This window comes from Sitodiplosis mosellana, unplaced genomic scaffold, assembly GCF_009176505.1.
Source record: "Sitodiplosis mosellana isolate CC-2019 unplaced genomic scaffold, AAFC_SMos_1.0 Smas_scaffold_6226, whole genome shotgun sequence".
NCBI lineage: Eukaryota > Metazoa > Arthropoda > Insecta > Diptera > Cecidomyiidae > Sitodiplosis > Sitodiplosis mosellana.
Window position 1 is genome coordinate 7389094 of NW_022601467.1, and position 26621 is coordinate 7415714.

The 26621-nt window shown below is 37.3% G+C and overlaps 1 protein-coding gene across 1 annotated transcript in view; it reads left to right on the forward strand.

Moving 5' to 3' along the window:
• LOC129579139 (protein turtle) overlaps window positions 1-26094 on the forward strand; it is a 197877-nt gene extending 171783 nt beyond the window's left edge. The window contains exons 10-17 of the mRNA XM_055468813.1: window positions 50-209; window positions 2037-2207; window positions 4936-5058; window positions 13989-14122; window positions 14399-14573; window positions 15550-15836; window positions 17238-17462; window positions 25083-26094. Coding sequence (XP_055324788.1) covers window positions 50-209; window positions 2037-2207; window positions 4936-5058; window positions 13989-14122; window positions 14399-14573; window positions 15550-15836; window positions 17238-17462; window positions 25083-25373 — 1566 coding nt within the window. The 3' untranslated portion in view covers window positions 25374-26094. The remainder of the gene's footprint in view (window positions 1-49; window positions 210-2036; window positions 2208-4935; window positions 5059-13988; window positions 14123-14398; window positions 14574-15549; window positions 15837-17237; window positions 17463-25082) is intronic.
• Window positions 26095-26621: the final 527 nt, after the last annotated feature.

Genomic DNA, 26621 nt, shown 5'->3' on the forward strand with positions numbered 1-26621 from the left:
AAATTACTGCGATAAACATAAACACAAAACCATAAATGTGAATCTCCAGGGCCGTATGCTACCTCACAACATATCACAAGGTGTAATAATAAGCAATCATTCACTTGTACTGCAAGGTGTTTCACGTGCAACAGCTGGTAATTACTCATGTGTCGGATTTAATGCGGAGGGAGATGGCATCAGTCCGTCGTTTACCCTGAATGTATTGTGTAAGTCATCCATATTATATATTTATAGCCGACACAATCCTATATAGTTCGTCGTTGTGTGTGTGTTTTTTCTGCTGTTCCGTTCCGTTTAGCAGCCCATACGCATACAAACAAACGAAAACAAAACAGAGACAAGTGTGGGCAGATGCCTGACAATGAATCATCCACAGTGTTTGGGAAAGTGTTTCGCCGTGTACCAAATAAATGTGCAGTATTTACATAAAAAAGAGAGTGTAACGAAATGAAAAATATTATTTTGTAACAATTTGTATATTGCATTGCGAGCAATATTTTTGTGAGATTTTTTCACTTTCTCTCTTGAGTTCTCTCTGTCTCCATGTGTTTTGCTCACATTCGATGGCAATACAAATGCTTTGGCATTCCAATGCTACGGAGTTAAAGTGTGAAAGAACCAAAACACGCACACAACAAAAGTATCAAATCAAGTGGAACAACAGCAATAATATTCGAGAAGAATTGCCATAATATCGCATAAAAACATGCTCAAGTCTCTTAACACTTTTTTTTCAGCTCCTTTTTTTTGGCTCCATTGTAGCAAAAAGCAATCACATACAGAACAGAACGAGAGCGAGAGAGAAAAAAAACTGTATCAAATTGCTCTGCATTTTTTTCACTCTCTTCTTCAAACAAATATGAGCAGCTTCTACCTGAATACGGATCCATTCGGCAATTTAAAAATGTGTTCTTCGTATGGTCGACGCTTTTGTTCGTTCGGCATGCGAAATACACTCTTCATCTGTGCATGTGTGTGTGTGTGTTGGACTTTCACTCGTTTGCTCGCATTATACATAGTTGATTAAATGTAATCAATTTATTTTTGGTCGGAAGAACAAGCAAAAGAATCCGTGCTTCATGCTTTCGCATTTATTTTTGTATTTTCCCTTTTTATTTCAAACAGCTATTTGTTTTGTTCTTTCTTTCGTTCGTTCATTCTTTTTCACGTTTCATTTTTGCACTTGGCTTGATTTTATTTTTGTGATCCTCTCTTCTCGTTCGATGCCCAACAGTTTGTTTTTCAGCACGTTGTGTTGTTTTAAGACTCGTTTTTTGCCCCCCCCTCTCTCTCTCTCTCTCTCTCTCTCTAGCCCTGACTCGCTCTTTTCCAGTCCAGTTCCTTGTCTCGATACCCGTTTCAATTGAACCACACACATGCTTTTCGCATGGTGCCCCCGTTTCAATTGAACCACACACATGCTTTTCGCATGGTGCCGATGCCAATGTTGAATTTATTATTGGTCGAATGCATTTCGAAATGTACATATTTTGTCGTGCCCACACTTCTTTTTTTCCCACTTATACAGATGGTCTTTTAACACACAATTTACATGCTTCATAAATATTGAAGCTGAAATATGTTAACATGTGTTTAACAGATATTTGATTGACGACTATGACGACATCAACAACACCGTCGACGCCGATTCGATGCACAATTCCAACTTGCAATTGTGTTTGCTGTTTGATTCGCTTAACTTAACTTTGGATACCGTAAAACAATAGTCTCTCTTCGTCTGCCACACAATCAGGGTATTTTTCGCCATCGTTATCCATTTAGAGCAAATACGAAACCGTTTCCATTTTTTTTTTAAATAACAACCATTCTTTTGTTCCTACGCACAAGGATGAATTCAGCATCAGGCTTCTCCCACCAAACAACAACAGCAAAATAAATTCAATCCCACAAAAAAGATCTCTTTCTTGGACCACACATAATGAATGAATAAAGCATGAGATTAAAATGGAACACAAAAGAAACTACACAGAATTCATAATTAATTGGCTCATTTTGTATATCCCATAAAATAGATGCACCGTCATGTAGCCCAAGTCAGCCCCGTATTTACGGTGTTGCGAAACAGGAACAGGCCCAGATCAGATGCAGCGTTGATGCAAATCCGCTGGACGTTGAATTTAAATGGACCTTTAATAATTCAGCCGAAAGCATTGACGTAGCCAGCAATCATGTAACGCGTTCAGGTAAGATACACGCCAATATTCATGCCTCTATTTGTGTGTCTTTGTTTTTTTTTATCAATTTGTTAATCGTGTTTGTATAGCGCGATCGGTGTATTTAAATAGTTTTTTTTCTTCTTCATTTTGTACGGCGAGTTTCACGCGCGCAAAAGTAACGGTTGCCACCGATGAGAACGGGAGGGGTTGCGTTGCATATGTGTTTGGTGAGAGATGTATTTTGTTGCGTGCATTTCATTCATCATACATATTTTGTTGATTTTACCATAATCACTTATTTCTGGTCGGTCGATACATGTACAAACATAGATAAGTACCAGCCACAAACTGAAATGTTATGTGTATGCTTCGATACCGAGTGAAAATTGCGCTCAATTTGTTTATGGCACTTTTCGTTTTTGTTTGGCATGAAAGGGTGGGGGTGCCGCGAAGCCTGAAAACAATGCACACATGAGAATGTACAAACAAAGAAGAACAAGAGCAACAACAACGAAAAATAACACTAACTACGGCACCACACAGTAACTATACGGCAAAATAGAGTGTAACCAAATTGCCAGTGCCGTCAAAACATCGTCAGATTCGCAGCCCCTCACCATATATATCACACGCTCGCCTGAGAGTTTGCAGCACATGTACCTACATGTGTGTTGAATGTTCGGTGCGTAAACGTGAAACTCCATGGAATGACATGTAAGGGAAAGCCACAATGACACTGTTACTCGACTATTTTGCATTGTTTTATTTAGAATATCCATCGCATCAATATATACGCACACACAAGCACACACAGAAAAACAGAAAACCATAAAACATGCACACAGAGAGCCAGTTGCATATCGATACGATACAACACGTCAACGAACACCAAAATAACATACCGAACTCCCGGTGCTTTATGTTGTTTATGACATGTTTAGAGATTGGTGACAAAAGTGACGCATCATCGACATGAATAAAGAAAACATTTGACGCGTTTTTGCGCGCGCGATCTCTCATTCACAATTCCACCCATACACCAATAGAATGAAGCCCACAAATTGAAAAAAAAAGCAAACAAATTAAACAGAGAAAAAAGACGCAGCAAAGTGTTACCAGGTTTGCCGGCGTACATTATTTGCGGGCTAATTTCTCGTGTTATTTCGCTACTTCTTGTGCACCATCATACTTTTCATTCTCACATGCAGAATCGCATTAAATTTAGGTGAATAACATATACACACATACTTTTGCTTCTGAGGCTGATGGAAAATGGGGTGGTGGGCAAACACAGAACACATAACCAAACATCAGGTAGAACATCATAGCGAATCATCTCAAAAATTTAAATGCGGCAAACGGTTGAGTTTTCAACTAGATTTTTGTTTTCATTCAACGCTTTTATTATTTTACGTTGAAAACGGAGCGAAATATGTTCATTGTTCATGAATTTCAGATCGTATTTGATGCCAATTCCTCTTCTGGACGATGACGATGATGCATGTTTAATCGATATGAATTTCCTCCATTCCGTATTTAAGCATTCAGGCCATGTGTGTGTGAGCGCGAGTGTGAGAGAGACAGACGCTTTTGTGCAACCAATGTTGAATTCGCACGCTCAGTTAACGTAGATCGTATGCGGAGTTGAAAATATTTGGCCAATGCCAAAAAAAACATAAACACACACATAAACTTTTCCGCAAAAGAGCACCGGGACGGGTGATGATGTTTGCGTGCATCGCATCTGTGAGTGTGTGTGTTCATGAGGTGCACTTTGAAAATGTGTATTCGCTGTTGGTTCAACAAAGCATAGCGCACATGTGCTTGTTCTCAGGTTTTCAAATGGCTAGAAATTTACTTTCCCAAAGTGCCTGAATATTAAATTATAATTGGAACGTTTCGAAGGGGATGCGATCTCGTGCTTTACGTTCAATTCATTAAATGATTGTTATAACGTCAATGCATAAAATGCCAGCCCATGCCAGTTGAACTCATCGTCATTCAGGTGTCTTTGGCATTCAATATCAGCCATGGTGTGCGCATTGTATATGTGTGTACATGTGTGCATCGAATTTTGCGAGTTTAATGCTGTTAGTTTTTTTCGTCCTTTCTTCGGTTGGTGTTGTTGTTTTTGCCGTCCATTCTTCTCCGTTCGTTGTGCCTTTTTCACTCTTCGAAATGAGAAACAAATACGTGCATGTTTTGGAAGCGATATATCATCTGTGAGTGTACGACATTACAAGCTTAGCAACGCCATCGAAAACCATAGTGTGTGCTCGCGCTGTATCTGTGATCTCGTACTGTTGGTGGCAACCGTAAAAAATTATTTCATAAGCATAAATGTTAAATGCTTTTTCGATCCGAAATCGATGCAAAGAAAAAAAAAACAATGGACTTTGCACGGGCAATAAAGTAGTGCTAAAAGGCTTATATGTCGTTGCACTACTCAAACGCCCCAAAAACCATTCAATCTAGCCACATTCTTTCTCGCTCGCTCTCTTTTGCTCTCCTATAGTAAGGTAAGGCTTCGCTATAATGTTAACACATATATACAAACGTATGTACAGTACACATTGATTTCACAGCCAGGTCTATGGATGACCGAGAGATAGAGAGACAGGCCGAGTGTGTGTGAAGGCGAAAGAGATTGGTTTGTGGAGCCTGACAGTGGCGTGCTTTCTAATAACGAATCATAATCGTGCCAATACATAATTCATTCATGTGCTTTTTGTGCTATTGTTTTTCAATATTGCAGGTACATCGTCGATCGTTACCTATACACCGATGACAGAACTAGATTACGGAACTCTTTTGTGCGTTGCATCAAATCGAATCGGTCGACAACGAGTGCCATGTGTTTACCATGTCATAGCAGCAGGTAATTAATTAAAATCAGTTCGTCTTTTTTTCTATTCTTCTTCTCATCCTCTAACTTCGTCGTTTTACCCTTTTGTTCTGCTCTTTTACTCTCACTATATGGATGTATGTATGTATGGTGCTGTCTTCAGTTCAGTTCGCTCTTTCCACCAATCGATTATCTTGATATTTGTTTGCCTAGTTGGTCCCATACATACAATGTACAAAACATAAGTAATACTTGAACACCGATCGAGCATTGGATGGTGCTATGGTGTGATGTTGACGGTACACAGTCACCTGTCAGTGAACTGCCAGGGTTTAAGCTAGTTTTTATTTTATTGCACACCCAGTGTGCCCATTTAGATTGAAATTGAAAGATTGCTGAAAGTCTAAGTGAATGCAAATGAGTGAATAGGTGCTTTTGTTTATGCATATATCTCTTTCTCTGAATGCATGCGACCAGAACATGGGCACACACATTAATTCACACACAGAGATAGGGAGAAATGTTTCTTCCAAACGATATTCCAAAGAGAGAATCTAATACGCAGATTTATTGGGTGCTAGAAAATGTATTCACCAACTTATGTGTGCTCGACAAATGTCGTAAATTGTGTCAAATATTCCACAGTCCCAGATTGATTACGTATGTATTGATTGATTATTTGTGGTTTTGCAACAAATCCAAATGATCGAGTTTAAATATTTAAAAATTGAGGGAAAACCGAAAGGGATTGGCTTTGCATTGCATCCAGTGCTTGTGATAGGTTCCGTTGTTAACTCATGCACGGCTTTATCTCTGACAAATCATCGACGAAAATGCATCAAACCTAATCAATTTAAGTTGGGTAAATGTTGTAAACAAGCAAATTATGCAATTTTCTTCGCATTGAATTAGTTTCATCGAAATGGAAATGTTTGGGCATTAAACGGTTGAATAGCCTGATGATTTCAGTGGATAATTTCTCTTCGACAATTTGCTTTTGTCCCCTCTGTTTCTCTTTATCTCCGAATCGGTTTGGCCGATACAAAATTTTGGCTTTTGAGGGTTGATATTTTACGTCCATATTTATAACATAATTTATGACTCTTGTTCGCAATTTATCGGTGCACAATGTGTATGTACATGCGTTCAAAACTATCATGATTTAGGATATGTGTAATTGAAACTGCATGAATATAGGCCGGATTGGTTATCGATTCCTGGCAATCAATGAATTCTGAATGCACTGGTAATGGCTGCGGATGATGATCCCAGGGCGCAGTGTGTGTGGTTTACATTGTGAGATTTCAGTTTTACGGTTTGTTTATGTTACCAAGGGTGTTGGCCACCAAAGAGCAACAACTGAGCACTGATGCAAACAATTCATATTGCGATTACTGTGCAATAGCAAATACTAATTAAAATGTCAAGTTAATGAAAACAATTTTTCAATATCCTGCTGTTTTCCGATAAAACGTTAAAAGAAAATCGCCATTGTTTCGTTCCAAATGGAAGAAACATTGTGAGTGTGTGCGTGGATCGTTCAATGTTTCGATTTAAGATATAATTCAAGCTTTCACGTGCACGACCAACCAATCAGTCGACGCAAAGCCATTTTAATCAATGGCAATGCACGCAATTCACACTTGCTATGAGTTTCTTTTTCTTTTTTTTTAGAGAAATAAAGCTTCAACGGAATCGCGTGCAAATAAACACTTTGTAAATATGAAATTATTTGATTATGTTCAGTGTGCAAGTGGTCAAAAACCACTTAGTGGTCGCACAATTTTGATCTGGGTTAATTATATCACACTGCAATTATATACAATCACACATGCAATTTATGCTTCTGTTGGCAAATCCAGCAACCATTTCCAGTCGCTTGCGTTTTAATACTAAATCTCGGGAAATTCGATCAATAACCAACAAATGAAATTGTACTTAAAATGTGAATATATTGCGAAGCCATACATTAAAAACCATCAAAAATAAGGGAAAAAACAGAGACCTTTCTTGAGAGAGTTGGAGAGTTTTGCTGAAATGTTAATAGAATCGGTAGAGAATGTAGTAGTTGTCAAATAAAAATTGTTAGTCATTTGATGAGATAAATTTTTGTTGTAGAAGTTTTCATTTTATCGTCTGTCCAACGCACACACACACACACACACACACACACACACACACAAACGCATATACTGTCATAAACAGGTTGACACTTTGGCTAACAAGCTTCAACTATTCCTGCCCAAAAACTTCAAGTGTTTGCCTTTTGCCAGGGATATGTGTCGCATCCAAACATTTATCGCATGATTGTTTGCATTTAACATGCGGTGCCAACTTTTAAATTCGACATTACGGCCAAAAATTCTATTTTTATGTTCGTTGCCGTTTTTTTTTCTCGTTGCATATGTGTATTTTTGCATCCTTCTTCATTCTGCTTGCTCTCATTCGTTCTTTGTTCGCACTCACTGTCATGCTCACTCGCTTGCGTTTAATCCAAAGTAAAATCTGTGCGAAAACTAGTTTGCAATTTGGAATGGAATGTTACCGAAATTTTTCAACCGAAACAAATTGTTTAATGTAAATATAGGTATTTATATAAATTGTACACGAAAAATAGGATGGATGGAACGAATGGTATGTGTTTATGTTAGTTTGCGTTTGCTTGTTTCGTGAATAAATGCAGTTACAACATTTGCATCCCGTTGTATGCACCACCAAAAATCCCAAAAATGCTGGCTTTAACGTCAAATTCCAAATCAAATAACTGAAAACACTGTTTTTGTGTAAATGCAATCAAATCAAGGGGAATGGCAACGGAACTGTGCAAAATTATGATGCTTGTTTGTGTGTGTGTCACAATCATTTTTGACATGTATTTATGTCGTATAGAACATAGCCGGAAAACTTGAATATCCTTCTCTTCCATCCCCATGTTTTGCTCCCAAATATTTAATCTTATTGTCTAAATAGTTGGAATTGCGCAGACAAGTAAATAATCAAAACATGTCTGAAATTATGGCAAATAAGTTGCGACAAGTAAAACAATAAAATTGCAAGAAATACGAAGAACTAGAAAAAATGTTTGTCAACAACACAACACAAGATAGCAGAAGCAGCAACAACAACGATAGCAGCAGTGCCAGAAGAAAGAGTCGAAAAGGAGAAGAAGTAAAGATGCCAAATAAAAATATTTGTTGAGATCTGAGTAATTCGTATATTGTTTGGATGTATGTTGCGGAGTAGACACGGCTCCATATCGCCGTATCAAATTGATGTGTATAGGCCTTTAAGTACGCACAAAAGTGTCACTACCGAAATTGGAAACCCAAACGCTTCGAAACTTCGAATGAAAACCCCAAAATTGAAGTTCAGTACATTGCTTCAGACACACAGTGATATGTGTATATAGCCATCATAACTCCGGATACTGTAATCATATCGAATGAATTTCACGTATGCGTAAGCAAATACTCGTGACTCAGTTTTGTGTAGTGATAGAAGTAGTTGTTCCATAGGGTGACAACATCATTTGGATGATTTGTTTGTTGAAAAATTGTGCTTCAATATTATCAATTGAATAGTTGCTTTCAATTAAAATTGTATTTAGCTTTTTGGTTGGATTTGAAACAACATTTTGGGGCAACTTTTATTGTTGCCGTTTCATGTCAAACATTTGGTTATTTAAATGAAAGATCTACGTGAACAATGGGAAAAGCCGGGAATCATACCTTACCACCCGATGCTTTCGGTTAAACGCTATAAAATGTGTTTTCGCTCACATTTGAACGTGAACATAAAAGAATACTGCCCCGGAGAAATACTGTCGAGAAAAAAAAAGATGGAGAGAAGAAAAATAAAAAAAGCCAAAATACACTAGGAACAAAACGCCGAAATGGAACTATTTTCCATAATTTTATTGCTATTTTTGTTAGTAATATAAACATCCTTCACAATAAATAAACAACTATGTGCCCGCTCTTTCTTACTATTCATCTCCCTCTCGCTCCTGCTCTTGCACACACACACACACACACACATTCTAATTTTCCTTCCAAAATTTGATGTTGTCGTTTATTTTCATCGTCTGTTTTCTCTCTCTTTCTCCCTCTCGTATCAAACCAAATTGTTGTTATTCGTTTTCGTCGTCGTCGTCCTCGTTGTCGTCTTGTTATCGCTTTACGTTTGTTTGCAAACAGAATCATTCTCAACAATTCGCTGGGTGCTTATCTACAAATAAATCTAAATTGCACAAATATCAGAAACGTTTGCTGTGTTCCGTTTGTTGTTATGCGTTTTCTCTCTCGTTGCTTTTTCCGATCTGTTTGGACGTTTGAAATTGTGCAAAATTCTAAATGCCAAACATTTCGTTCCTTGTGTACTAGAGGCGGAATGGAAACGAGTGTGAGAGAGAAACCGTGCGAAAAAAAAGCCCCAGCTCTCCGATAAATTTGGGAGAAAATCTAGCTTTGGATATGAAAGTTAGCACATTGTTCTCCTGCTATTATTTGAAATTTCATCGGAGAGAAAGAGAGAATCAACGGTTTGCAATACTATTTTCTACTAACAAAATAGCTGCATCGCAAACTCTCCAATTGATTCCAAAGGTTGTTTGTATAGAATGCGCAAACACACAGGGACATGCAAGAGCTAGCTAAAAAATGTACCAGAAGCAAGCGCACTAACGAATGCCACCCGCGCTTAAATATACCGCTTCGAAAGAAAGGAAATAAAGAAAAGTAACAAAAATAAAAACCATATTCATTGTTGTGTCTCATACGTTCTGGAAATTCGTATACGAAATCGTTATAACATGTGAAATATGTGTGAGTCGAAACGGGTGAATGCCTGCCGCAGCGCCTTTTATTATCCGAGTCTCAAAATTTATTCGCAGTGATTTTCGCTTTGCACTGCTGATGTACTCTCGACTGGTATTCGCGCATAAACACAAACGTGATGGAAATTTAAAGCGCCTGCCAAATAATATAGTTTTGATGGACCAGACGAAACTAACTGAGAATATAATTCGAATGAAGCGAACCAACGAAAATTTGTATTCATAAACGCTTGACGCTGCTGTTGTTTATTTTTTTTTTTGAAAATCTACATCGGATTACCTTATTTTACGCTATTCAGATGGTGTACAATAAAAATGCCAATCCGAAATTAGAATACAACGACGGCTTTCGATGCTACGAACAGTGAATGAGCTTCTTAATCTGAGCAATTGAGGCCCAATGAATTGGAAACAAGCAAAACAACAACTGTTTAATTGAACTTTGATCATTATGATATAGCAATATATTCATTTTCATTTATTCACAAATGAAATCAAAATTGCAACGGTGCGAAAAGAATCCGAAAACTCGATAACAGTCAAATAAATTCTTATGTCACCACTTTGAAGATCATCGAACTAAAAAATCTCTCTGTGAAGGGGAATGAACAATTTAATATTATACAAAAAAAAATTAATAGCATTTTATTCCAATTGATGACATCGATTGCATCTTGTGATTTTGAACGCTGCTGTTTTTTTTCCTTTTCGTCCAGTGAGTTCCGACTAGGTAATTCGAATGGATAATCGAATTTTTCGATAGGTCAAACCAAACGACTTACATATTATCCGTTACAGCTTATCATTTACAATGGTTAACAATATACATTCGCAATGTTCTTTTTATTCTTTCCCATTGTGCATCGAATTGAATTTTCAAACTTCTAAACGACCCCTTGAGTTTTTGTGATACACGCACACACACACACATATACACAAAAAGCAATGTATATCGCATTTGTATTGATCGTGCCTGATGCTCTCCGCCGGTGGCTGCGTTCAAACGGCAGGTGCATTTTTAGCATAATCTCAAGTTTTGACTGTTTTATTGTTATTCCGCAGCAACAAATAAAATGCATGTTGCGCGAAAAGCGTCATGCACACATACCCAAACGTTTCAGATTACTGTTGCTGCTGCTGTTGTTGTTTCCGAATTTCGCTCCTATCATATTGCCATCGTTATGTCTTCTGCATGACTGCATTCTGCAGACGTTTTTCTTTCCTACTTTATTCGAATGGATTTGCGCTCTTTCAATTTCTTCTATACTTGCAGGCTATGTATTGTTATTTTGCTCTACAGATTTTTATATTTTTCATTTGCTCTGCTGCTATCGCTGCTCGTTCGTCTTTGCAGGTCGTGCATTTTTTTCGGTCTCTCTCTCTCTCTCACTCTTTCTCTTCCATATTTTCGCCTCTCACTTTACAATTTTGGTTGCAAGTTCTACGATCCAGTCTTGGATTTTTCTTTTTTGTTTGTTCCTATTTTATGCCATTTCTCTCTTTCGTTTGATATCGTGTGCTCGACTGTGCTGCCGTGTGTCTTGCACATTACTATACCTGGTATGTGGATATAATTTTCCAGAAATATTTTCCATTTCGAAAATTAGTACAGGTCCGTCGGTCGTTCGGGCAGTTTATTCGTTTGTCGAATCGTTTACAACGATGGCTGGATATGGAAACGAATTGCCAGTCAAACTCTTAATTCAAACGAATTCTTTTGGATTTGTATCCAATGAACAGTGTAGCGGCAAGAAAGCGATTCACCCTTTCGTTCACCCTGATGGAAAAACGACGGAATCGACGAAAGCCTTGTAAAGGAAAAAAAGCAAATACCCGGCAAAATCTGTAATAATAAAATCAAATACGATGGACAATGTGAACTGAATTGTGATCCTGTGTTTCGTCCCTCTCTCTCGCCCGTTTTTTTTTTAGCATGGAGTAAACTATATAATAAGAATGAAAACATTGTTACGAACGCTCTTCGATGTCGACATGCACTCGCATTTTGTACATTTTCCGAATCATTTGTGTATATCTTCTTCTGGCGCTCTTCACTACCACCATTAGTTCTTCGAAGGCTGCTTGCTTCTTTCGTTTAATCTTGTTCTCGTCGATTTTTTTCCAAGTTTTTTCTTGTTGCCCACTTTTTTCCCTCATGCTCTCACATTTTTTTCCTATTTCAATCTGTTTTTCTCGTCTCTATTCTCTGTTTTCCCGTTGAACTCGTGTTCCTATTGTATCGGCCAATGGAATAGAACGAAAAGCCCTCTCGTCTATAAATAAACACACACTTTTACTCGCTTTACAGATTTTCCGAATGTCTTTAAACGACGTGCCATTCGTCCGCTGGCAGCACAAGTTGCCCAATGGCTTTTTTTAAACGCTTAACAGGAAAAAAAGGGAGAGCATTAGAGTGGGATTTTTGTAGGTGGATGTACATGTGGTGGAAGAATTGGCCTATCACGAAATTAAAGCCAAGCGGCTGCCTAAGGCTAATTAACTATGCGATTCAAATCAACACATCCGCCTTAATCTTCACGGCAAACCTTAGTTCCTGGTATTTAACATACCTTTATTAAAATTTATAAATCCGCATCTCTTCTGGCCGGCAGCATTTTCTTTTCCATGATTCCGATTTACGATGGAATATCGAAGATCACGACTGCTCATTTTCCATTGATTTGCCACATTTTTGCCTCGCCTGCAGTGTTCAACTAGTTCAATAATGTCAATTTTATCTGTGTCGCTCTCCTTCCACCAGCCAAAGCAACTGAAAAAACACACACTACCATAATTGTGCTGTGGAATTGTTCACATCAATTCTTCCTCTTTAACATCCATTTTGTGATCGTTGCACAAAGGTCAAGTACTAAAAATAATGAGTTTTATTTAGTTGTGGTTTCGAACGAGATGCGCTCTTCTGTGTCACACACAATCTTTTTCATATCCATCGCTATTTTTTCCCCTTCTCCTTTGTTAGTACATGAAAATGAAGAGCGAATGAACATGTACCAAGTACACAATATTTTTTCCCTCTAGTGCATTGTGATGCGATTGTGTGTCTGTATTGGTGTTTATTGTATTTTAGATTTGGTTGCATGTATGTTCGATCGTCCATTGCTTCTTTTCAATTCGAGCGAAAGACGCTTTCGATGTTCAATTGTTATATAGATGTTTCTCACTGTGGCAACGATGAAAAAAAAAGTCTGTGGATAACATGCGACCTCCAACGGCGACTTCGTTTGTCATTTTCTTAAGCTTCAATTCCCATTTCCGTGTGCTGTTGCTTTCGTCTTTTTTTTTTGCTCTCTCTCTCTCTCTCTCTCTCTCTCTCTCTCTCCCATTTTCTCTGCCCCTAAATGGATTATTGAATTCTGGAAACGAAAGGAGCAAAAAGAATGGGGCAAAAAAACTTGTTTACTTGTTGTTAATGCTTTTTTTCTTGTTCAATCAACTGCAACGTGACTTTTGTGTATCTGCATGTAGTGTCGACCGCTGCTGCTGGAACATCTACTTCTGATGCTGCTGTTTCTGTACACTTGATCACACAATTGTCAGGGCTATGTAAAGTTCATGTTGTGTGAGCATATTCTTTTTATTGTTATTGCACAGCAACCATTTTGCGGTGGGAACGATGTAGCGCTAACATAAAACCGGCCAAACTTTTATGACCATGATCAAATATGAAATGTACGGCTTGTGTCGAATTAAACAGAAATGCTTTTTTTTTCTTCTCAAGTAATTAAATCGAATCGCCTTCTCGAAAATGTTCTCTCTCTGTGTGTGTGTGTATAGGCGGCCTGGAAACTCAATATTCAATGTTCTGTTCATACATATAGAAAGTGAGTTGTGCCGAACAGCGTCGACTCGTGTAAAATTCAAATTCAAATGTCAAGAGGGAGGGAGAGAGAGAATTTTTGCTTCGGTCATTGCATAAATGTGTGTGTGTGTGTGTTAATATCGTTTCGGTGAAACGGAAGTGTCAAATTCACAATGTTCCATGTTCGATTTACAGTGTGATGAATGGATGATGTGGTGAAAGAGCGAAATAATTTGACACTAAAACCCGTCCATTGAAAATATCTATTTTCATTCGTTCAAACAATTGAAAATGACATGTTGATTGCAGGTCGACCCGATCAAGTGCATAATTGTACGATAACCAATATTTCGATGACATCGCTGGGTATCAAATGCTTGGAGGGCTTCAACGGTGGCCTCACTCAATCATTTATGCTGGAAGTGCGTGACATGAGCACACAGGTAATATGAAATGACTTCAATGCACATTGAAATGACAAAAAAATGGTGCGTTAATTCAATTTGTGAAAGTCACACAGAAAAACCATAAAAGAATTTATATAAATGTTTACGATGCCAAGCACAAGGCGGCACAAAGAAATCGCACACTGGAGATTCATTTCGCGGTGTCGTATATACTGTGCTCGCTGTCACCATTCGTCATAACTAATAAAACAATTTTCATATTTCTTTTCGTTTCGCTGTTGGTGCTGTTCTCTTTCCATCCCTCGGCCATAGGATATACGAGCAAATTTCACATCACCAGTGGCAAGGTTTGCTGTTTCAAATTTACATCCGGGCAGCGTGTACATTATTTCCATTTACGCGTTCAACTCGAAAGGACGTTCGGATCCGGCTGTTTTGCCAGCAGCCATGCTTCGGCCCGCCGAAAAGCAACTCACTGCCGAAAAAGGTAAGCGAAAACCAAATGTATATATTTTCTACTCTTCTCCTTCGTTTTTTTCTGCTTTCTGTGTTCACTGTTTTGACACACCTTGTCAGAAGTAGACATGCAGAAAAGTTTACACCGCTTTGGATGAATATATTATATGTGTGTGTTCACACCACTGGAAATGCACAATTGTTCACATTTTTATCTTTCTTAGTTTTCACTTGGCCATTTTTCAGCCATGACAAAATAGCACATTTCACCGAAAACAAAGAATGTCTCAAATGACAAGCAAATCCTTTAATTTTTATGCTTTGTACAGCACGTCTGAGATGAAGGAACGAAACGGAAAGACGAAAAAAAAACAGTAGACGGAAGGTGCCTTGCTTTCGTTTAGTTGAACGGCTACTCGTTGTCGCTGCCTTGTGATATCTTTTTTTCCCTTCTTATTCGTGCATTTTCACTAAATTTTCTATTTTGTTTTGTATTTTTCGTGCGCTCCAGTTCAGGTTTCGTGAAAGTAATGCTTGTCGAAAAAGATACCAGCAATGATGCAAATAGCAAATAAATTATTCATATTTCGCCAGTTGTCTACATTCACTCTCTCTCATTGTGAATTGTACCCAGCTCACGTTGCTCTTTATTTATATTCTCTTTTTTGTGTTTTTTCGTCATCTTTTTCCGTTTCTTATTCTTCTGCATCGAAAGAAATTGACGTGAAAATGCAAACGTTTTTTTTTTCTCTCAAGCGAATACCACGAAGAAACAATGCATTTATGAAACATGAATGGTTTGCACGATTCTTCGTGGAAGCGAGATGATTATACACGCACTGATTGCCATAGAAATACATTCTAATCATCATATTGAAAATGAAAAATTCCACGTTTATACAGATGAAAATAATATTACAATTGAAATGAAAAATCTGTGAATGCACATTACGAAAAAAAAAATGAATCACTTATTCATCTGAATTTCATTGTATGATTTTGAATAGAACGACCCCGTGCACCGATCGCTCTGACACCGATGCTTTCTGTGGTTATTGGCCTATCCGCTGCGCTCGTGATTGGTGCGCTGGCCATAATTGTGGTATTGAGATTACCGTGTGGAGGTAGACGTCGAAGTCGTTTCAAACGTAAAGAACTGTCGCAAGGTACAACAACCGGTGAAGGATCACCGGGTCCAAGTGACAAAAGTATTGGCAGCAGAGAGCTCGATGGCAACGAAAGCGATGAAAAGAACCCGGACATTATACCCGACACAGTAGATTCAGATGATCAGGTAAGCGAAAAACATAATTCAATTTTGATGAACATTTTCGAATTTGAAATTCGATGAAATATCGATGCTATGCATCGCTTCAAAAAAGTGATTTGACAGAAGAAGCATATTCGATTAAATTCGTCAAATATTTGATTGAGAAAATGATATGAATTTAAACAATGCAACATGGGAATGCACAGGCATAGTTTCTTCAATGCTTAAACTATTAAATCCATCATCAATCATCGTTTTTGTCTAAGCATTATGTCAAACGTGTTCATTCAGCTGGAATGAAATGTCATTATTTCGTTTGTTAATAAATGCATCATTCAAATTGGAAATATTTTGTGTCATGCGGTGTACATTTTTCACCCAGTCCCGATCTCATCCATTTGAACTAATTCCCATTATTTATGCCGTATAATTAGTAAATGCGAACATAAATGATGCGAGCAATGTACGATAACGTTTTCAGCTTCATTTTATTCCTCCTCCTCAGAAGTGTGTACGTACATTCTCATGCCAATTTCATTTAGCTGAGAATATCCTCTTTATTATCTCGTGCATATATAAATGATATAGATGTGCAAAAGGTTGAGTGTGCGTGTGTTTATGTGTGTCTGAGACAGCGACCGACATGTACCATTGGAATGTTGATGCCGGAATATTCGTGTAAAATATGCTATAAATTTTGTAATAAAGACTTAAAATTCGAGCATAATTTCGGTGGGAATCACCATCAAAATGAATAAGTTTAATATATGGAACATACCTGAGCTTTCCATTTTCGACACCCGGTTACTGACGAACGCTCTGCTGAATGAAATGGAATGCTTTGGCTTTATTTCGATAGTTCAACACTAATTAAACTGTGAGAGTCACTTCTTCTCATTTGTCTCTCTCTATATCCTTTGCTCCCTTCGGCTCGCTGTCTCCATTGAGCTCTATCATTTCTCTACCGTTTTCCATGTGAACTCTTTGTTTATTGCGGAAAGTTTTTGGATCTCTTCAGTCAATTCGAACGATCATGTGACAACAAGTGACAAAGAGATTAAATGCACATCCTCCGCATGATGGAATGTCGAAATTGTGTCGGCTTTCGCACCCGACATTGTGAAATGTCGAATCGTTCTACTGCATGCTTTTTATAGCCAATCGGTATCTAAGCATTTTCGAAATGCAAAAACTCGAAAACGTTCTCCCATTTTTGGATATACAACAAACTTTTCCGACTTTCTCAGTCGGTCTCCGTTACCGTCTCGTACCATTTCACTCAATCTGTTTTGCATTGCTTTAAAGTTTTCACTTTAAGCGTTGCAATAGTTTTTCAAACTCAATGAATATAGCTGTAAATAAAATGAAACTAATATCATCACACTACATATACTTACCTACCTTATTTTATGTCCCCGGTTCTAGATTGAGTATATTCATCGAAGACAGCACATTTCAACGATTGACACAAACAGTCCACAGCGTGGTGGAAGCAGCAACGTTAGTTGTGCGGTGAATGCAATACCAAACCAACAATATGTATCAGCTAGTGTACCAATGCATACGGGCCACGCGCCAGTCAACTACTGTACACTGCGAAATGGTAGTACTAGTCAAGCGTCTGCAAACATGGGCTCCACATTATCGATAGTGAGTATAAACTAATTAATATTTGCTGAATGTTGTGTGAATAGTTTATAGGGTTGATACTGTATTCTTCGTTTCGCTCAATACGAAATGAGTGGATTAATTCATAAAAAGGACCAAGAAATCGTTCATTTATTCGACCATTTTCAAAAGAAAAGATTCCAAAAATAAGACGTGCTCACTCTCTTAAGTTCGAAATCGTGGTTTTTTTTTAAATTTATTCCTAAACTTTCGATGTTAGTCAATGACAACTTGATTTTCATAACAATATTAAAAGTTTTTCTATACCATGTTGAAACTGTAGAAAAACTCAACAGTTGAATAGTTCAAAGATTTAGAACGGGCTTAATACTAATTTTCATTATGAGTTATGTGCAAAATAGAAACAACTAGTCCAACCATTCCAGCTTTGAAGCTGAAAGTGGAACAACTTCATTAAATATAATGATGCGTGAAACAGCATATTCTTTGTCATTTTATGAATTTTCCATTTCTATCGTCCTTCAACTCGATACCGTTTACACTTCGTTGTTTTCTGACGCTATCATCATTTATGCAAGTTTGCAGCCGGCAACTTGCTACCAATCAACATAAAAAAGATAGTATTATAACACCTTTACTCGGTGGCATACAATACCAACGAATATTCCAGCAAACACTACGAGCGGTAGGTACATGGGGTAGGATGAAGGAGTCGAGCAACACTTTTCAAACTTGAACACAATTCATTTGAAAGACGACACGCATTCCATAAACTTCCACATTTCATGCAATATTTCGCAAAAGAGGCTATTTTACGCAAGACTTAACTTACTAAATACTATTTATTGGATGCAAGAAAATGTTCTAATTGGATTTAAATGCATAGAGAGAAAAAAAATAGCCCGAAGAAATATGTAGCACCTTTAATCGAATACACAATTTTACATTACAACGTTTGGTAGAATGATGAGTCTTTTACATGGGCATTATTAAGATACATATACTTCATCCAACGCATATTAGGTTAAATTGCAAAACACTAATAAGCGTACGCAATGAACCCAAAAGTTCCCTGATTCAATCCAAATGAATTTATGATGAGTGTGTGGTTTTGTTTGTGTATCTTAATGTGTATGTCTTTAGCAAATGGAACATTTTCCGATTTAATCCAAATCATTAAATTTGCTATTTCAATTAAAATTTTACATTTTAATAATTCCATTGAGTGCTAGATTTCGGATCGATAGGTATGGCGCAAGATATAAAATGTATGTGAATGCATATTTGTACTTTGTTTGGCAAAATTGGTGTTGCTGCTCTTGTGTATATTTATGAATAGCAGGCAAAACATTTCAGAAATCAATGGCAGAGAAAAAAAGGTCAGCAACTTACTTGTATGTGCAATTGTGCATCGTCCGGCTTGAATAATATTCAATGAATATGTTGAAAAAGAAGAGAGAGAGAGAGAAAAAATTATGCGAGGGTTTCTATCGCTCAGTATACAATGTGTATGCAAATCGCAACAGGACGTGACTACCGTACAGCGTCCGTTTTTTCACGCTGAAAAATGTCAAATGGTATAGCATTTGCTTGACAGATTTCAGCGGTTATTTTATATTCAAATGTGATATATGTTGCTGCTATAGTTGGTCCCTCTAACACACATTCTATAGCCATTAGAAACAATCACGGCATCCGCAAGCGAATATAAGCAGAACACAACTTTCTCAAAATTGTGTTTTCATTTTTTTGTAATGCATTCTACAAAACTCGGGCCATATGAAATGCATGCTGTGTGAAAACAAGCGTTAAGCATATCAATTCGCCATTGAAGCCTGCAAAATGCACTCACTGTAGAATATAGATAGAAATTTAATCCGGAGAATAATACGATAACAATATTAAGAGGGATTTTTTTTTCTGTGCGTCGGTTCTACCACACTGTCTCTCTCTGTGTCCCACTTTGGTTGGCAACCAATAGCCACATTAACACAGAGAAAAAAAAATTAAAATAAAATAAAAGCCAACAGGAATGATTAAGAACGAAGTGGGCAAAATAAAATGCGGCGACATATTCAAATGAATTTCAGTTGAGAATGTGCGTGTGTATGTGATTTCTGGGCTCTTTTTCGTTCTCTATTTCTCTCGCGCTTTCTCTCTCTCTTGCTGCAGTTCGCACATTCCATAAATGTTGATAGTGAATGAACTCATAAATAGTTGTAAATTTTCATACTGATTCCAACATACACACACACACACACACACACACACACACACTCACAAAGTTATATCCATATAAAATGGCCATAGAATGGAAAAAAATCGAGGAAGACAATAACAAACGCACGAACAAAAAAAAATTATGGATATAAATGAAGTTTGCGGCCGAGCCGAATGACCTGTCTCAAATATAGTTGCAACATAATCGTTTTTTTCTGCTGTACTTTTTTTTTCATCGTTGCCGCGCTCCGCGTGTTTCATTCACTCTCTGTTTGTGTGTATGTGTGTTCATTTTGAGATTTGAGTGCGTGCATTCGGACAATTGTAGCAGCGCCACTGTTTATTCAAAGGCAGAAGCAATTGTAGCATTAAATGCATAAATTATTCGTCTGTTAAGCGTTTTTACGTAGAAAAACATACCAATTAATTCTACATATATGTGTAACAGAATATACCAATACGTTACGCGATTCGAGCGCGGGCTGGAATGCAGACAAAGAGGGAAAAAAATAAGCAAATATAAACTTCTGCATACACACAATAGACACAATTTTGTGTTCATTTATGCTTGTAGAATTTGCTCAACATGAATGCAAATCGTGAGTGTATGCGTATGTGTGTGTGTGTGTGTGCGGTGCATTATGAAATGTCCAAGTGACTGCCCGATGGCAGCCTCAGAGCAATACCCAACAATGTACTGTGCTTATGGCAAACCACATAGAAAAACTAATGGAATCATTCGATGTTGACGTTGATTAGAGAGAAAGCTATTAATTTCAATGAAATGTCGCAGAAAATCGATGGCTTGTGATTTAATTGGGTTTTTTTATTTTTGATTTTTTATAATGGTAAAAAAAAACAGGATAAAACTCAATTACATTTTTCACCCGATTTGTTGGATTTTTTTTCCAAACAGCAACAATGTGATTGAAAATGCAACTTATTTTGCTCTAAGGCTGTCATGGCCACTGAAAATGATTGATTCAGCTAGAGGGAGAATGGCAGCAACAGCCGCATTTTTTCTGATAATAAAATCAAAGAATTGTTTTTAGTCGGTGGTGCTACTGCCATTGCTGTTGTTGTCGTCGCCGTCGTTGGCCATTTGGATAAATAAAATTGCATTTTGCATCGATTGTACGTTATTGCGTGTGCATGACACATATATTTAAGTACATAATAAAATTAGAATTAAAATTACCGGGAGAGAGAGGGAGGGAGAGAGAGAGAAAGAGGGAGGAAAGAAGAGAAGAGAACAATAATTGAATTTTTTTTCATTCTACAAATTGCATTACATGTAAATTTTGACGCCAAACGCTTATTCGTGATTTGATTATTATTTGTAACGTACAGACGCAAATAGAAAACTAATAGTGTTTGTTGCACGCGCAACGGCGGTTATATTTTCATTAAACAGAATTTAAAGTGTCACGCTGACTGGGCTGGAATGTCAGCTTTTCCATTGAATAGGTAAAAATTATTTCCACCCATCAAAATAACAACATGTGTTTCTCACGCCTGATTCCAAAATACAAAACGTTTTTGGCGCGTTCATGCCGCGTTCATGCTGCTCCAATCCGCTCTCTCCGTCGCTTCTTCCGTTTCTCTCTGTGCGAAGAGACAGAAATCACAAATATCATAATATAATTCAAGGCAGGCGATTCCATTGGCTGTCGTTAATCGTTGTTGTTTATTGTCATACGTTGCATGTTTACATAGTATAAAATAACTGCACGAGATATTATGCACAGTCACACATAGAAAACAGATGGCAACACGCAATAAAATTCTAGAAATGAAAAAAACAACAACAACGACGACCACCATGAGCAGAAAAACGAATTGAGGAAAAAATAGCTCTCACAAATCTGCAATTGGCACAACAAGAGCAACTAAATGGAAAAGTCCGACGATGCAACATAAAAATGAACGAATGAGTGAGCAAAAAAAAAAAAAATTTGGCACGGGCAACTTTTATTTCCGTTTAAATTTCCGTGAATCTGTCTGCTTTTGAAAATAATTGTTTTAGTAAAATGCTTGTGATTTAAAATGCAAAATATTGTCATTGTTTGGCGATGCCGTAATAGTGAGGCTTTCATTCATGTAGACATCTTCGAGTTGATGCAATTTTTGCATTTCATATTTTGCTTTGATTGCAGCGCTCATCTACGCTTCTCTCACACATATGATATGAACAGACACAAGTTGATGCATTTTCAACGGATTCGGACATTGTCATTTGTGGCACTTTTGTTTTAATTATCGCCCCATCCTTTTTTCCACGTGCATTGCTGATGATTGCCACTTGAAAATCTACATCATTTTTTATGAGCACATATTTTGTGTACCTGGCAACCGAATGCAAATAATGCTGTCGCAATTTGAATAAAACTCATTCATTGAGCTTGTACATGATGCTGTCGAATGTCAATGTTAAATCAATGCTCGACTCGTTTGTAAATGCACCATTTGCGCATTGACAGAAAAAAAAGAACAGAAATTTAATTCGGCCGTATAATAAATGACCGACAAAACGGGAAATGTTTGATTTCAACCACTCAAATCTCAACATTTAAATGTTTAATAAATTAAACTATTCAGCAGAGAATTAATGGCACAAAAGTCCTTCAACAATATATGATTTTTACTTATTGCAAATGCAAAAAGAAAGTTGTTAGTCGCACATTGCGAGCCGAAAAGTCCCGAAATGACGAGGAGTGGTTTTTTTTTGTTGGCTGCTAACAACTTTATTAAGTTGTTATTTACTGCATTCATCATGAAACGCTTGAAAAAAAAAAATTAAGCGAAAATGATGGGACGCTCAACGGACATTGGAGAGGCGAAACGGCGACAGAATTGTGTTGAAAATTCTAGTTAGCGAACGAATGTGATAGAATTGACCACAGGAAAATTTAAAACATTGGAACAACGGCACGAAAACAAAAGGGAAGCAATTTATTTCGGATGTTTTTTTCTTTCACGTCAATGTGGTTCTGGATGTGCCATGGAAATGGGAATAACTTTTAATATTGTGACAATTGTCTACTCGAAAACGGAGTAAAAGTGTGCACCATTGACAGATTCATTATTTATGAGCAAGAGCGAAATATTCCGAAATATGATGCTTGATGCTCTCGAATTTCCTACACACGGCTTTCATTTTACGCGTACTGTTTGCATTTCGATTTTCATCTGCGGTTTGAACAAGTCGCTGTTTGAAAGTTATTGAAAACCATTCAAAAAGTTGCATAAAAACGAAATGAGCGGCTGCGGCCAGTCTCTCTCTCTCTCTCTCTCTCTCTCTCTCTCGCTCGCTCCTTGTAACATAAATTCTGATTGATGAATTTGCCATTATTATTCACTGGAACGATACTAATTTTGAAGTTTCCAATTGCAATTGCAATTGCAATACAAACCGAAAACAATGTAAACTCCAGTTGCCAGTATAAAAGTAAATATTCTTCAAAAATTTCCCCACTTATCATTTCTTCTGACAAAAGCCAAGAGACTCTTGTACAAAAGTGCTCAACCGAAAGCTCGAACTTTTAATCATAGTGACTAAATATTTTCGTTCATTCTTTTTTCTCTCATCGTCATCTCACTGTGTTTTCAAAAAAATGATCGAAAAATGCTCTTCATTCGATGACGAGCGATTTGTATTTGTATTTGTATTTGTATTTGTACAAGCTCTTCATTTAATCTTCATTTAAATTACGTAATGACTGTTGAGCTAACGAGTTTGTTAATAGGAGCTCAGAAACATGGGTTTTCTTTGTAAAAAAAAATAGAAAAAGTCAATGAGATTCACGTTTTGTGGTCCGTGTAATTGAAATCATGTTTCAGTAAGCTAATGTGCTGGTACAACCACAACAGTCAAGGTATGCGCTCTAGTGCCGCAAAACCATTCAAACGAGAACACGGTAACATTTCCAGTTTTGTGTAAACGCACACACGTACAATAGACATACGTATGGCAAAAATCATTCTAGAGGAAATGCGAGAGAGGGAGAGAGAGAGAAAGCGGCTATGATACACACGATCCGAATTATATGAACTTTTATGCAGAAATTCGTTGAGTGGAAATGGGAAATAAGTAAACATTGTTGTTGGTGTAGTCGTTTGTTGTGTAACTGCATCACTTAATGGTGTATCAAAAATGTGAATCGGACACAATGCAAATATTTGATGCATGTGCTGGTGCATGTAGATTGGTCATGGGTGGTTCTCTGTGTGTGAACAGGCTCTCCCACCCGAGTCGATAACGTGAATGTGGCCATTAAAACGCAAATGGCAATGTATTATGGAAGTATTTAGAACGCGCGAGACGTCGATCGCAATTTTCGCAAGTGAATAAAAACAAACAAAAAGCAATATTTATGTTGAACGCAGAGATTGGCATAGAAATATCGATGTGCTCTGCTTTCTACATACAGGAAGGAGTGATTCGCGTGCCAGAATTGCTGTTGTTTGCTTTTCACTAGCTATTGATGTTGGGTGTTGGATGTATGTGTGCTAGCGCGGCTTGTGTTCATCGTGCACATTTTGCGTCGAATTGAAAGAGAGAGTGCACGGTCGTTCATTCTCATTGTTGATTCCAATTCGTTAGTTTATCAGATTTACACTGTGTGTATGGTTGTCGGCTTGACTCGACTATGTAGCAGAGTTTGCTACCGTATTCACGTCATTTCTGCACTGTCGCTCAGCTGCCAAATTTTCGAAGCCCAATTTGATAGTTTCAGCCTAAGCAAATTGGTTTCACAAAAGCTCTACCAATTGATATAACTGTTAGGGTGTAACCATTTGATATTTGGATTGCCACTTTACTATATTCGTAGCAGTTGAAATTCGGTTTTCAGTCGCATCAACGATCGATCGATCGATAAATTCAGATCATTTCTTTTGAGACAACCAGATTTGGCACTCGTTATTCAATTGTGGATGCCTCTCATTCATTAATAGATGCTGTGCCATTCTGGCTGCACGTTTGCAACAGCGGCAACGGCAACCATAGCAGTGGCATCAATAACAACATAAGTTGGAATTGATTTGAAGGCAATCTCAGTTGAAGCATTTAAACGGGAAAAATGCAGATAAAGTCCTTATCGTACGATACATGGTTTATGTTCGTATCTTATCGCATCACATCACATGCCAGCGAGCACGTATGTGTGTGTGTGTGTCTGTGTTATCTGCAAGTATTTCACTCATTTCTGCTTTGTGAACGGATAAATAGCCGTATCAATCAACTCGTCGGTGTGGAAAATTTTTTGAATTCAGTTGCGAGAATGTTTATAGTCAATTTATCGCATCAAATTCTTTTGAAAATTGTTTGCTGATTTTTCCCTCTCGTTCTCAACCTCTCTCTCTCTCTCTCTCTCTCTCTCTCTTTCTTTCTTTTTTCCCTTTGTTTCTTTTTCGTCACAGAGTCCTGTACCGAATGCATACCAGAATCAAATGACAACATGTACGTTGCCCCGACATCCTGGACAAGTGAATGCACATCATTGGTCGTCGTATGGTGGAACAATTGCTAGTGTTCGTCAAATACCACAAGTTCAAATAAGCGGTTTACAAACAGCGCCACCGCCACCATCGCAAATCGCAATGCATCATTTGAATTCGAGAACGGCAAGACACTGCATACCGGCCGCCTTAGTTGATGACGAAGTCACCGTAGAAACACCCTTAATGGTAAAGCGTGAAAGCACGGTATGACTATAGGAAACACACAGAGTCGGTGATACGGCTCTGTGAACACAAATATTTTTTTTTAAATCCAATTCTCCAGCATATATAAATACATAAAACATCTAACGATATTTAAAATGTTTATTCGTATAGTGAAGTGGCAAAGACACATTCCATATGCGCACACAATACCAAAAACCAAACTCAAAAAATAACAATAACATGAAACAAACAAACAAAAAACATACACGAACACATTCAATCCAATACTCTCTTTTGACGTTCTCTGTCTGTTCTCTATATTAATACCATAACTATTAATGAATCATAGATACAATTTAATTAAAAACAAAACAAAACGAAAGAAGTAAAAAATACTATCAAGCGCTCAATGCATTCGACAAGGAACGTGAATTCAGACGAAAAATAAAAACAAACACTGCACGGTAATTCAATTGAAATGCGCTCCGCAGCGATTTTATGTTTGATGTGACGGTGCAATATTTTGCAACATTTAGTGGATATTCGACGACGAATGTGTAATTAACAATGCAATAAATGCAGTTCTCGATATTGTAGCAAACGTTTTTCAACGAAAATTTCTTAAAGAAACAGAAATGCATTTGAATGCGTCAAAAAGACGCACACATACGATGTGCATAGTTTCATTGAAAATAAAATGATTTAAATATTTAAAAATAATATAAAATCTGTTGATGATCAATGTGATTTCTAATGAATTAAAAGAAACAAAATGGATTTTACAAGTCTTAATTTGATCTATAAGCAACTGCTTTTTTCGGTTGCGATAGTTGGTGTTTATAGCGAGTTATGGAGATGATGGAATTTGAATATAAAACACATCTCCTCACACAAAGTAAAAAAAAATTCGGTATGGTCTATTTAATCGAATTAAGAATGGCCTGTGTACATGTGAGCAAAATAAAATGCAAACGAAGTAAATGTGCAAACTAAGCTGTAACGATTGGAATTTGACAAAAGACACAAATTTAACCGTTTTCCAAATTGTTTGGACGCAAACGGAATTAAAAGTAGTTTTCGTAACAATCGCTACAAAAAGAAACAGGTGAAAGAGAGAGAACAAAAAAAAACAGAAACATCGACGACCAAATTCGCGAAAGTTCGTAAATCAAACCAAAGCCTATACACTGGCACCCCAAATATTTCGATCTGTATGCGGCAATTGAATGGAAAAATTCAAGTGTTTCACATCGTTGAAATCAGAGCGAACAGAAAAAAAAAGTTTATTCAATC